This window comes from Bombus affinis, chromosome 1 (genome assembly GCF_024516045.1).
Source record: "Bombus affinis isolate iyBomAffi1 chromosome 1, iyBomAffi1.2, whole genome shotgun sequence".
Classification (NCBI taxonomy): Eukaryota; Metazoa; Arthropoda; class Insecta; order Hymenoptera; family Apidae; genus Bombus; species Bombus affinis.
Genome location: NC_066344.1, coordinates 10478751 through 10491107, shown reverse-complemented (window position 1 = coordinate 10491107; position 12357 = coordinate 10478751). Strand labels below are relative to the sequence as shown.

General features: G+C 32.4%; 1 protein-coding gene across 3 annotated transcripts; it reads left to right on the top strand.

Annotated features, from left to right (window-relative positions):
• The first annotated feature begins 362 nt into the window (after positions 1 to 362).
• On the top strand, positions 363 to 12336 carry LOC126914041 (mucin-4-like). 3 transcript variants are annotated; one of them, XM_050717492.1, is made up of 16 exons: positions 363 to 595; positions 1173 to 1821; positions 1983 to 2163; positions 2273 to 2329; positions 2417 to 3982; positions 4052 to 4303; positions 4394 to 4495; positions 4706 to 4810; positions 5148 to 5292; positions 5391 to 7918; positions 7986 to 8396; positions 8513 to 8716; positions 8793 to 9328; positions 9397 to 9640; positions 9704 to 9806; positions 9888 to 12336. In XM_050717492.1, exons 3-16 carry the CDS (start codon positions 2059 to 2061, stop codon positions 10625 to 10627), a joined length of 7098 nt encoding a protein of 2365 aa, XP_050573449.1. In that variant the 5' UTR covers positions 363 to 595; positions 1173 to 1821; positions 1983 to 2058; the 3' UTR covers positions 10628 to 12336. The 3 variants fall into 3 exon arrangements, with proteins under 3 accessions (XP_050573449.1, XP_050573440.1, XP_050573459.1); XM_050717483.1 differs by having other exon boundaries at positions 2249 to 2329; XM_050717502.1 differs by lacking the exon at positions 4706 to 4810 and having other exon boundaries at positions 2249 to 2329.
• Positions 12337 to 12357: the final 21 nt, after the last annotated feature.

Genomic DNA, 12357 nt, shown 5'->3' with positions numbered 1-12357 from the left:
ATATACATATATATATTTATATTTATGTATTACATTACGTTATATATATACATAATGTAAATGCGTTGGCAAATAATTTCGAAAATCATTTATTAATAATAATTATCGAGTTTACTAAGTACTTATGATATAATTGAATAAATATGTTTAGCGAATCTGTATTGTTTAAAATCTTGAAAAAGCTATCATATTAAGATCACCAACACTTTCTATTTACTGATTGGTCATAAGTAAAATATTGGCCAATCAGGATAAAGATTATGCTAAATGGGTGCTGCAAAAAGTTACAGTACCATAACCGAGGTGTCGCCAATGGTAAAAGCTCTGGGATTTTATAGACTTGTGCTAATGGCAGCCTTGACAAATACATGATGGCCGTTGCCACCGAATAGTGTAACGCGTACATGAAACTGTCGTGTGCCAGAGAAGTTTATTATTTTAAGTAGAATTTTTCCTCTTATGTACCTAATCTATATTGTTTCTGTTTGTAAAAGAATAAAATATTGTGCCCAGAACTAAAATCATGCAAAAAGAAGTGTGAAAAAACGTAAAATCGCGAGAAGAAAACACGGGTGGCAAAACCGCGTTCGCGGAGGTAATATTGACAATTTTTCATCACGACGCTATTCGCATTTTTCCGCGTCAATATGAAATAGTTGTATCCAGGATACCTTCTTTGGGTTTCTCAGCTATTCGAACCGAAAAATTTTTCACAGATGGTTGCTTTTTCTTTTGTTTACGCCTTGTCAGTTGGGCTTTTGTTGTGTGCATCCGCGCGCCGCTGGTACCTATAAGTGAGAGTGAGATGTATGCGACCCTTGTATGCGTGTAAGTGGCTTGTGTGGCACGTATGCTTGCACACAGGCGCGCAAGTTATAACCTCAAAATATGCTTCCAGCTGTCGAATTTTTCTACAAAACTTTTTTTCCACTTTAAAATGGTTACTTGTACATGCAAGTGTTATTGTGTCATAAAATTGTCATTATTCCTGACATAGTGTACATGACATTATTACCCAGTAGTATTATGTATTTTGTTCTATAGTACAAGTTCTAACAAACTTAAATATTAATAGTTTAGTGCAAATTCGAAAGAAGTAATGCTATTCAAATGAAACTATAAAGTGTTATTCTATCTACAATGACTAATTGAATATTGTTTACATGTTACAGGGTGCAAATTAAATATAGGATCTGTGAAGCCATAAGTGTAGTGTATGTGACATTTTTAAACAACACCAAACTTGAAACAGTTCTGAGCTATGTTCGTAGTTCAAATGTAAAATGACTTGATATTAGTGCTTTAAACATTACTAAAGAATATCTATGGATTACTAAAGGATATCTATTAAATGTTATTTGATAAATTGGGATAATACAGAATATAGTATTTGTAAAGTGATAAAATTGTTTTATATGCCCAAATTCTGATGTTATGTCATGGAAAAATGTAGTTCAATTGTGTTTATACATGGATGTAATTTTGCAACAAATGTGCTTTAAAGATAAGTCAGAGTACTTTCAAAATGCAGTTGTGCAGTTATTCTTTAATGGATAATGTAGTTCGAAAAAGAACTACCTACTATATGCAAGAAATTAATATAAAAACATGGGTAACATTAAAGTGTGATATTAAAAACAAATATCAACAATCCATGTAAATAAACATATTTTGAAAACATAAAAGGGTATTGCCTAAACAACAGATGAAATAAGAAATTACATGCATGACAGGAATAGGAGACGTAGGTCGCAGACGCGTTGAATGGCGCCGTAGCGCAAATACAGTCTTCTACTGTCATTGAGTTGTAATTTATGAGTGGTAAGTTCTGAAATTGGTTTACATACAACATTTATTAAAAATTTAAAATATGAAATTATGTATAATTTTATAATTTTATATAACTATATATTTATATTAAATTTAGTTATTATTATCTTGATTTTAGTTAATAACTTTCATAATGTCTTACAAATACATAGGGGTATATAGAAACAAACATAGATAAGCTGAAAAGGTGGCTAGACGCTGCCCGGAGTAAAGAGGGGCTGCGTGGGCATGCAGCAGCCTCAGTCACGCCCTCTTCTCGGGGACTCAGTATCCTCTACAACCTCCCCGACTGCTCGGCGTAACAATCCTGTTGCTGTTTTGACACATCAACAAGTATGAATTTTTTAAATAAACCTTTAATGATACTGTGAAATTCATATAATACTTAGTATCATATTTTTACTGCAATTTATTTCAGTTACAACAGTTACAACAATTGCAGGCTCAAAATTCTAGTGGCCAATCATTGACGTTTGCTTTACAACAAACATCAAACAATGTAAGTAATTAAAAATATATATTTATTTGGAAAGATATATCATTCAAGTAAGTAAGTAATATTTGTTTCTATTACAAAATCTTACAGCCGCAAGACCAAGGAAATAGATCAACGACTGGGAACCATATAGTATATGTAAACCAGTTAAACCATTTAAATCAGGGTACCATAAATCCCTCAGGGACTGGTATGGGCCTACCCCCGGCCACCCCCACTTTTGGGGTGGGCCTTAATATGGGATTGCCACTATCACTTCTAAATACTAGCCTTACATCCCTCACATCTAATGTTATCACTACATCAAATCCTCTGCTCAATTTGGGCCTGCCAAGTATAAATACAGGACTAACTACAATAAATCCTAGCCTCAATCACTTGAATACCATAAACTCAAATTTAACTTCAAATATTGGTTCAAACAGTATTAATAATGGTTTATCTGGTTTGGGACAGGATATAAATAGTATAAATACTGGAATTAATAGGCTCAATACATTAAATTCAACAAATATAAATTCTGGATTGCCCAGTGTGAATACTGGAATTACCAATGTAAATCAGAATTTGACAAGTTTAAATTCAAACATAAACCAGAATGTTACCAGTTTGAGCACAAACTTTACATCCCCAAGCTCTGGTGTATCTGGCTTAACTGCTATTAACCCAAATATAAATACAAATTTAACTACTACCAGTATAAATTCTGGTATAAATCAAGGTCTCAATCGACCTATTAATGCTTTAACAACTGGATTGACTCAAACTAGTCTAAATTCCAGCAGTACACAATTTCCATTCCAAGCCATACAAAGTATACAAAGCATTGCACCACACATTGTTGGGTCAAATATTGCACATGTACCAAGTTCTGCTATATCGCAGCACCCGAATTCAAACGTTTCTACTATTTCACAAATGTCAAATACCGGTACCTTGACAAGTTCCAGTATATTCACGAGCACTTCCAGCGAACCAATTCATTCAACCACAGCAAATGTGAATCACGCTTCAAACGTGAATCTCACTACAAATATTCCACATCTTGGTACAATGCACTCAAATTTATCTAATGTATCAACATCTAATGTGCAGCATATATCTGCATCAAACGAACCGAATATGTCACTGAGCCATACTTCTTCTTTAAGTTCTTCTCAGACAACTGGATTTCAACCTCAGCGACAGTATTCACAGGGAATTAACCCTGGTTTGAGTTCATCAGTAACATTAACGGGCTCATCTCAGCCATCAAATGTGGTCAGTACAATAAATACTGTAAAATCTATGCAGAACATTCAAAGTCAAAATATTAGTTCTCCAAGCAGTCCATTTTCAATACCATTAAAAAGTCCAGCATCTAATATTGCACCACCTACACCAAGCCCTAGTCCTAACAGACTATTACTTAGAAGTCCAGCATCAAACTCAATACAATCTAATAGAAATAGTCCAAGTCCTGTTGGAACATCGACATCAAATAATAATTTTAATATACAAATGCAAAGTCCAATGCAGAGTCCAATGAGTGTTAGCCAAATACAGAGTCCTGTACTTAGTCCATATCCTCCTGCAAAAAGTCCTCATCTGTTAAGTGGAAATAACTCTCTGAACAACAGAAGTCCAGCACCTGGTGGGAGTCCTGGTCCACCTGTGGTAAGAAGCAACTTACATTAATGTAAAATAAAAAAAAAAGTTGAACACAAACATTTATTTCATTTCCAGGTTAGACCGAATACACCAATACTTCAGCAAGGCATGCAAGTATTGCAAATAATTCATGGTACACCACAGGGGTATCAATCAACACCAACACAGTTGGTTACTAGGACGCATTTAATTGGGAATCAACAAATTCAAATAGCTGCGACTAAACCGGCAAAACAGCCACCACAAATTTTACCAAAACCTCCAAATCAACAAGCTGCTGGATCACAACAAAAACAACAACGTGTTAATACTACAATTACAAATCAAGTAATATATTTTGAAATATCTATTCTATTCGAAATATCTTAGAGAAATTATGTATTTTTATTAAGACATGAAATATTGAATTATTATAAGGTGACACAACAAACTCAACCACAATTAGTTCTTGCTGGACCACAACCAAATCCTACAACAGCTACAATGATACCAACAGCACAAGGTCTACTATTAAATCAGGTAATAATATCTGTTTAAGATATTCATCATGTGCATGTCTCTTTGTTATGTGATCATTTAAAAGTTTACACATTGTGCCTGTTTTAGCAGTTATCAATATTATATGAAATATTTTTAATATGCTTGATATCTATTGTAAGAGCTTACATGCATTTTAGTGTCACAAATATCTGCTTTGTGCTTCATATGTTTATCACATTTCATACATAGGTTTTGCCGTCAACCGGACCCGTTATTGTACAGCAACAACCAGGTGGTGTTCAGCTCATACTAAGAACGCCAGCGAGCGCCCAGCAACAAACACATACTGCACAGGTGATGGTTTCATCCATTCAGCCATTCAACTTCATCATGTTCACAATCATTGCTTACTTAATACTTTATGAATCTATTTTTACATGTCACTTTAAATATTACTTAAGTTCATCAACATTTTTATATGCTATATCAACAGTTGGATCTTATATGTGTTTTATGTTTTATATATAGCATCTTTGCAAGTTTCAGATAAGTTACTTTAGTGTAAATAATATTACAATATTGAAAGATATATTAAGATAATAACATGAACAAAATTAGGAAGACAATTTTTTTTTGTTAATATAGTGGAAGAAATATATTCTTGTATAAATTTGTTTCTTTTTTTTTATAGCTAACACAACAGCAGTTAGTAAGAGTCGTCACAGCACAAGGTATGCAGTTACAAGGCATTACACCTACATTTTTTGCTGTGCCTAATGGTTTTCCTCCAGCTGCATCTCCAGTAATTAGACATACTCCCTCTAGTCCTGCACCTTGTGAGTGTTTATAATATACTTGAAAATTTGTTTAAATATATTTTTCTATAAAAGAATTAAAAAATATTTATATTAATATTATTTATTTTTTAATATAGCTGCTAATTCAGGGACTGGTAATTCCATAGTGATTCAAAATGCAATGGTACAAAGCCCTCAGCCACAAATTTCACAAGTAGGTTCAGGTTCCAATACTGGTAACACTCCATGTACTCAAGCTGTTGTTGAGCAAACTTTATTACCACCTCCTAAGAAAAAAGCAAAGAAGAAAAAGAAAGCAAAACGGAAAGATGATGAACCACCAAGATTGGATCTTGCTAGTATAATGAAAATATCAGGAATTGGAGATGATGATGATATTTTTGATACTGATCTTACAACTGAATCAGATGTTTCTTGTCAAGTTCAAGTTGAATCAAGTTCAGGACAAAACCTGGGACAACTTTCGTCCCAAGTACCTACAATACCTACCAGTTCTGCTCAGAATTTGATACAAGTACCTGCACCAAATACAACGAACACACAAACGTCTGCATCTCAGACATTTAATAGCCAACTTGTTGCCCAACTTCAGATGCCTGTGCAGAATGTACAAGGGCAACTACGATTTGCTCTTGGAGAAGATGGGAGAGTTGTTTTACACCGTACTCCAGAACTAAATCAGCCTGAAATGGATCAAGCTACTGCTCAAGCATTGATACGATCATTAACACAAGGTGGTGGACAAAATTCACCAATTATTTCTCATCTTCTTGGACAAGCACAAACGACGACACAATCTACACAAAGTACTGTGCTACAGAGACAAAAATTCGTTAAATCACCTTTATCATCCAGTGTTTCAGCGGTTACTACTACTGTAAGTTCTGCAGCTCCACAAAGTGTTACTTGTGCTACTAGTCCACAGCATGTGCAAGTATGCTCAAAATCAAACAATCAACAGAAAAGTGTAAATGTTCCTCAAGAATCCAGTCCTGTGTTAAATGTTTGTGTTCAAAACAATCTTGTATCTCTACAAACATTGGATATGCAAGCATCGAAAAATATTAATGTACAAAATCTCACACCAACAACAAAAGCTAATCAGTCATCTAATTCTAGCCTTCCACAACCAAACAGTAATGTTCTAACTTCTGATGTTTTAGCAACAAAACCTTCGTGTACTACATTCAGTGTACAAAATTCTCGATTGACTAATACAAGTCAAACAACTAGTAATCAACAAAATTCTAATGTTTCTGCACAAAAATCTAGTCAAGTGCGACTTACAAATGCTTGTGTTACTACTAATGTGCGACAAAATTTAAATAAAATATCTCAGAGTGCTGCTCATGTTCAAAAATCCTTACCAAATAATTTAACTGTACAAAATGAACACACAGTGACAAAAAGTAATCAAAGTCATCAGCAGGAATCAATAACACTGCAACAAGAAACACCAATATATCAGCACAATCAACATCAGCAAATAACAGCACAGACTGTACAAACGCAGAATGTCCAACAAGTTTTTGAACAAAATCTTCAAACTTCTGGATCAAATGCTCAACATAATTCTTTAAACATGTTACAACAACAAAGTTCTTGCAATACCGCAATGCAGCATGATGCTATGAATGTTTTGCAACAACATTCTAGTATTCAACAAAATACAATTAATGTTTTACAGCAAAATGCATCTAGTAATGTACAAAACATTGAACAAAATTTGCAGTCTGCCATTGGTGATTTAACTCATGCACAGCAAAATGTTATTACAAGTATGCAACAGCAAAATACATCTGCTATTTTACATAATACAAGTGTACAACAAAATGTAAATGTACAGCAACAAAATGTAAATGTACAGCAACAAAATGTAAATGTACAACAACAGAACGTTAATGTACAACAACAAAAAGTTGTTGCTGCGAACACATTTTCTTCTGTGAATACGCATCATTTTGAATCCCAGAATACGGTTAATGCTATACAACAAGGACTAAATACACAGCAAAATAATCAACATCAAAATATTGTGATTACAAATGCTCCACCTCCTAATGCTATGCAGCAAAATGAATCTCAGAAAGTAGAAACCCAAACTGCAACAATGCTTAATTCAACAACAAATAATATATTAAATAATGCACCAAAAATTACTCCTGAAATTTTAAATGCATTAAGTAATTTAAATCCTAATGAACAGTTATTAATTGCAAATGCAAACGGACAAATGCAATTAATCAGTCAACAGTTGTTACAACAATTTTTAGCGGGACAATTAAATGCAACTAATCAGGTACAAAATCAAAACCAAACTCAGAAAATAGTGATCGGTGAGCCAGATGCAAATAATCAGAATTTACAAGGTGTACAAATCAATACTCCAACGAGTCAAATAATTGTAAATAGTTCTGGTGGAGCTCCTACAATTCAAAATAATATACAGAATATTGTAGTACAAGCTGCTCCTTCGCAAATGCCGCAACATATACAAATTCAAAATTCTAGTTTTCCTAGTCAATTTATTGACAATCTAAATCAACAGCAAATCAGAAATTTAGGTAACAACCAGCCAAAGAAGACAAAAATTATTAAAAGAACAAAAACTGCTGTTACTACTCAAAATTCTGGAAATACCCAGGTATGTGTAGGTTTTTTCCATTTTTCTATTCAGTCTCCTTTTTGTTGTTAATTTAATATAATAACAGGTGACAAAAACAATTACGGTTCCCCGCCCGACAATGATTTCAACAAATACAACTAATCTTCAGAAAGTTGATAATTCTAACAAAATAAACACTGTAGTGTCTCAAAGTACAAATCCAATTAAGAGTGAATCTTCTCAAATTATTACAAATGGTCCTGTACTTCCATCTTCTCCTGGAAATCATTTATCAGTTCCTTCAAATGGTCAAATGGTTCAAAGAGTACAGACTATCCAACTTCCTGCTCAAAAACAGCAATTATTAAAAAATATACAATCTCAAATACAAGCTATATTAGCTCGTAAATCGGGTTCACAACCAGATCAAACCATTTTAACAAAGTTATATCAAGACCAAGCAAAAATTTTGGCAAGTGGAAAGGTTGTCAGTACTACAACACATCCCGTTAGTAGTGTAAGTCTTGTTATATTATTAATACAAAAAGCAAAAAATTTGTAGTAACTTATAATGTAAAAAATGTAAAATAATGTAAAAAAATGTATAATGCTATGCAATTTTATTTTATATAGAGTACAGAAACAAGTTTTAGTATGAATGCAGTTTCAACAATGGCACCAAATATAATATCCCAGAATTCGTACAAAAATCAGACATCAGCTGTGCAAACTCAAACACAACCATCTACTACTGTGGTAACTTCACAAAGCTTGAATCCAAGTACATCTTCGACGGTACAGAATAATTCATCTAACAGTTATATGAATAACCTTTCGGTATATAATAATTTTTTATATCATAATTGAATTTTCATTTATGTTTTTATTGATGACTTATTGGTGAAATTTACAGATATCACAGAATGTGCAAGGACAACAATGTGTACAACAAAATAATCAAAATGTACACCAAACGCACACAAAACAGCACAAGATTTATCAAAATCATGGAAATCAGATATTGAGTCCGTCCTCTGCCAATATGCAAATTTTCTCACCACCAATTACCTCTGTAGCTACTGTACAGAGTAACGCACAACAATCACCATCAGTCCAAACACAACAAATGGGAATGCAACAATCAACCCAGTGTCAAACAGACCCATTAGACATAAAACCAAATATACAAATGTCAAGTCCTGTTAAACAAGAACTTTCTTCACCTATTCAAATACAAGTTCAAAGTGGATCACCTGCAGGACAGGTGGCCTCACCTAGAATGATTGGCAAAGGACCACAAAGAATTCAAAGTCCTGTAAATACCAGTGGTAATCCCAATAAACAAACCGTTAGTCCCAACAACAATTCAAGTCCTTTAGTAAGTCCAAGACAAGGTATAAAAAGACCTGCATCCAGTCCAATTTGCAGACAAATTAATCGTAGTGATTTGTAAGTATAATCTTTTATTTTAATATAATGATTCATATACGAATATATCTTTATTTTTATATTTACAGATTAGAGCAACAATTGAAAATTGATCAAAACGGTGCGATAAATCCAGACGTAAACACACCATTTTTGAGTAAGCGTGATGCTTGTAAACGTCTTGTACGGTATCATTGTTTAAATGAGCAAGTACTTAGTTCTAAGGACTTGGCAAAAGCTGATGAGATGTTTGAAGAAACAGCCAAACATTTACTATCAAAATTCAATTCTATGATGAACAAGTACACGTATCTTCTTCTGATGGAGAGCATGGTATGTTAAAAATATGTAATTTTACTCTTAAAATTTTAATAATCACTTAATTTAAACTTACAGCGAGAAGTGAGGACATCGGAATTGATGATGATTGATAGAACTTTTGTTGCTGAAGAACAAAGTATATTAAATAGGTTACGAGAACAAGAGGCTAAAGTTAATGGTAAAGTTAACATATTAATGAATACATTTCTTTTATTATGTTATTTATTATAATAATCTTTTTCTTGTATTTATTTTATAGAAGAGTTCAAAAAAGAAGAGAAGCCATTAGTGCCAAAGGTTGAACCTGGTCTTACAGAAGAAGAGAAATTATCACCAACATTAACTAATGTATCTGTAAAACGTGAGTTAGAAGATGACTTTCTAAGTGATGAAATGGAATGTAAACCGATGCTTAAATCAACAAATTGCACTAGTGGTGATTATGATGAGTGGGTAGAAATACAAAAAGAACTTGGTGTATATCCATCTACCACAGACTCGTTTAAATGTAAAAATATAAATAATAGTGGTAGTAATAGTGCATGTGCTGTGGCTGTTACAAGATCATCAAAAACTGAAAGAACACGAGCAAATGGTGAATGTCGTACTATTGTACCAAGTACGAGTATTTCTGGAGTTCAAAACGCAGTTATAAAGGACAATTGTGAACAGGATAGTACTCCAGATTTTGAAAAACGTTGGAATAGTGCTACTGATCTCGAGCGAGATTTGTTAGAAGATACAGACAGCCTAGATGGACTGGCCTTACATTCTCAAACTCAATGTCCAGGCTCTCTTCAAGTAACAACCGAAAGTGGAAATGGTAATGAACATGATGACATTACCGCACAGGTACAATCTGCCATTGATAGCATTCTTAATCTTAAAAAACGTCCTACAAATACATTATCTGGCAGTAGTGGTAACAGTGCATCACAGTCCAGTGAATCAAAGGACACAGTGCTTGACCAAGCAGTCCGCAGCATTTTAGGCTCGTGACCCTCCTTTAATAAAGTATGTTAAACAAGTGAAGTTAATGGTGAACATCATGCTAATTGTTTGTTTAAAAAAATTTTTAAGAACTAGACATTTTTTTGGTGATTTTTTGTGGTTATGTGAATAATATAAAAACTATGTTTGATATTAAGAATGCGACATCATCTTTGGCAATGCATATTTGAAACCCTACAAATTGTTGCTAAGTTATTTGTACAAATCCTACAATTTCAATTTCATTTATACATAAATTAAAACGACTATCTAGATTATCCAATTTTGTATACTTCTCCAAAATTTGTCAAAAATTTTTTTCTGCAATGGCAATAACTACTCATAATATAAAAAACAAGTATACTTTCCAGTAGTTTAGCTGTAATAAAGCCATCGCGTTTACCTAAATTTAGCAGCTGTACATGTGGATAGATAGACAAATAGATTAATAGCTAGATAGTAAAATAAATAGTTAATTCGCTCAGATTTTTCAATCTGCCACTTTGTAATGTAATTTTGTAAAAAGTAATTATTTAAAACAATTTATTCCACTTTGTCCGTAGTACTTGTAGAAAAATCTTACAGATACTTAAAACTGGGTCGGTAAATTGTACATACATTTTTAACGTGTATTAATATTATTATTATTATTATTGGTATTATTTGTATTATTGTTATTGAGATTCGCATTCTCGGAATTATAATTGTATTATTATTATTATGATTATTATTATTATCATTATAATTGTCATTAATATTATTATCATTATCATTACTATTATCATTATTATTATAATAATATTATTATTATTATTACAATTATTATTGTCAATACCATCATCTCCATTGACATAAAATGTATGGTATAAAGAGAAAGTAGTGATTTAAGAGACTGAAATGGAAGACAATGAAAACAAAAGGCAAATGATATATAAGGTGAAAAGGGAACACAAAAATTTCTATGATAATTTGAATTTATTTCTATTTAATGTATATGCAGTCTTAAATGTTACAATACAAAATCAAACAGATAGACATTTTTTAAGTAGATATAGTATTTTACAAGTTTTTTGTCATCACATGAAATCACAATAGATCTGAGTAAATGAGTACATGTGTAGAGAGCACATGTGTGGAAAAAGGGTAATTACATGTTGGTGACATTTTAAATAAACAGTAGATGACCGGTGAATAAGATTTTAAAAAAATCTTTCTATATGTGCCTTTTTATTTTCTACATAGTTGATGACTAATATATCTTATATGTACACCTGACTTGTAATTTTTATTCGATCAATGCTAACATGTTACATAATGCAGATTTCTTAATCAGTATATTATACATACAAGATTATGGTCTGATTTAATCATTTTCTGAAGATCATACATTAAAAGAATAACTTATTATCACCAGCAGTGCTTTTGCAACAAAGATTTAGTTACATGGTTGTATTTTTACATCCTTTTCCCACAAAACTTCATGATAGCTCTCTATACACAGAGGCAATGAAATGTTTTTGGCAAAAGCAATCCAAGACTGACATATATACAGAGAATCAAGCAAAACTATGTAATGTATTACAATAAGAAATAATCATTTGTACATAATATCAATTACACTCTCGACGGCAATCGTGACTTAATGAATTCTTCAAAGATTTTAAAATTTGGATATGCTATAGTTCTTTTGATCCTAATAAATTGCCGATATTTCGCAAGTATGTGTATGAAAATATTTT

Coding starts and splice junctions, on each gene's coding strand:
- LOC126914041 (XM_050717483.1), top strand. CDS start 2,059: ATGCAGCAGCCTCAGTCACGCCCTCTTCTCGGGGACTCAGTATCCTCT. Junction 2,164..2,248: donor CTGTTTTGACACATCAACAA/GTATGAATTTTT, acceptor AATTTATTTCAG/TTACAACAGTTACAACAATT. Junction 5,293..5,390: donor TCCCTCTAGTCCTGCACCTT/GTGAGTGTTTAT, acceptor TTTTTAATATAG/CTGCTAATTCAGGGACTGGT.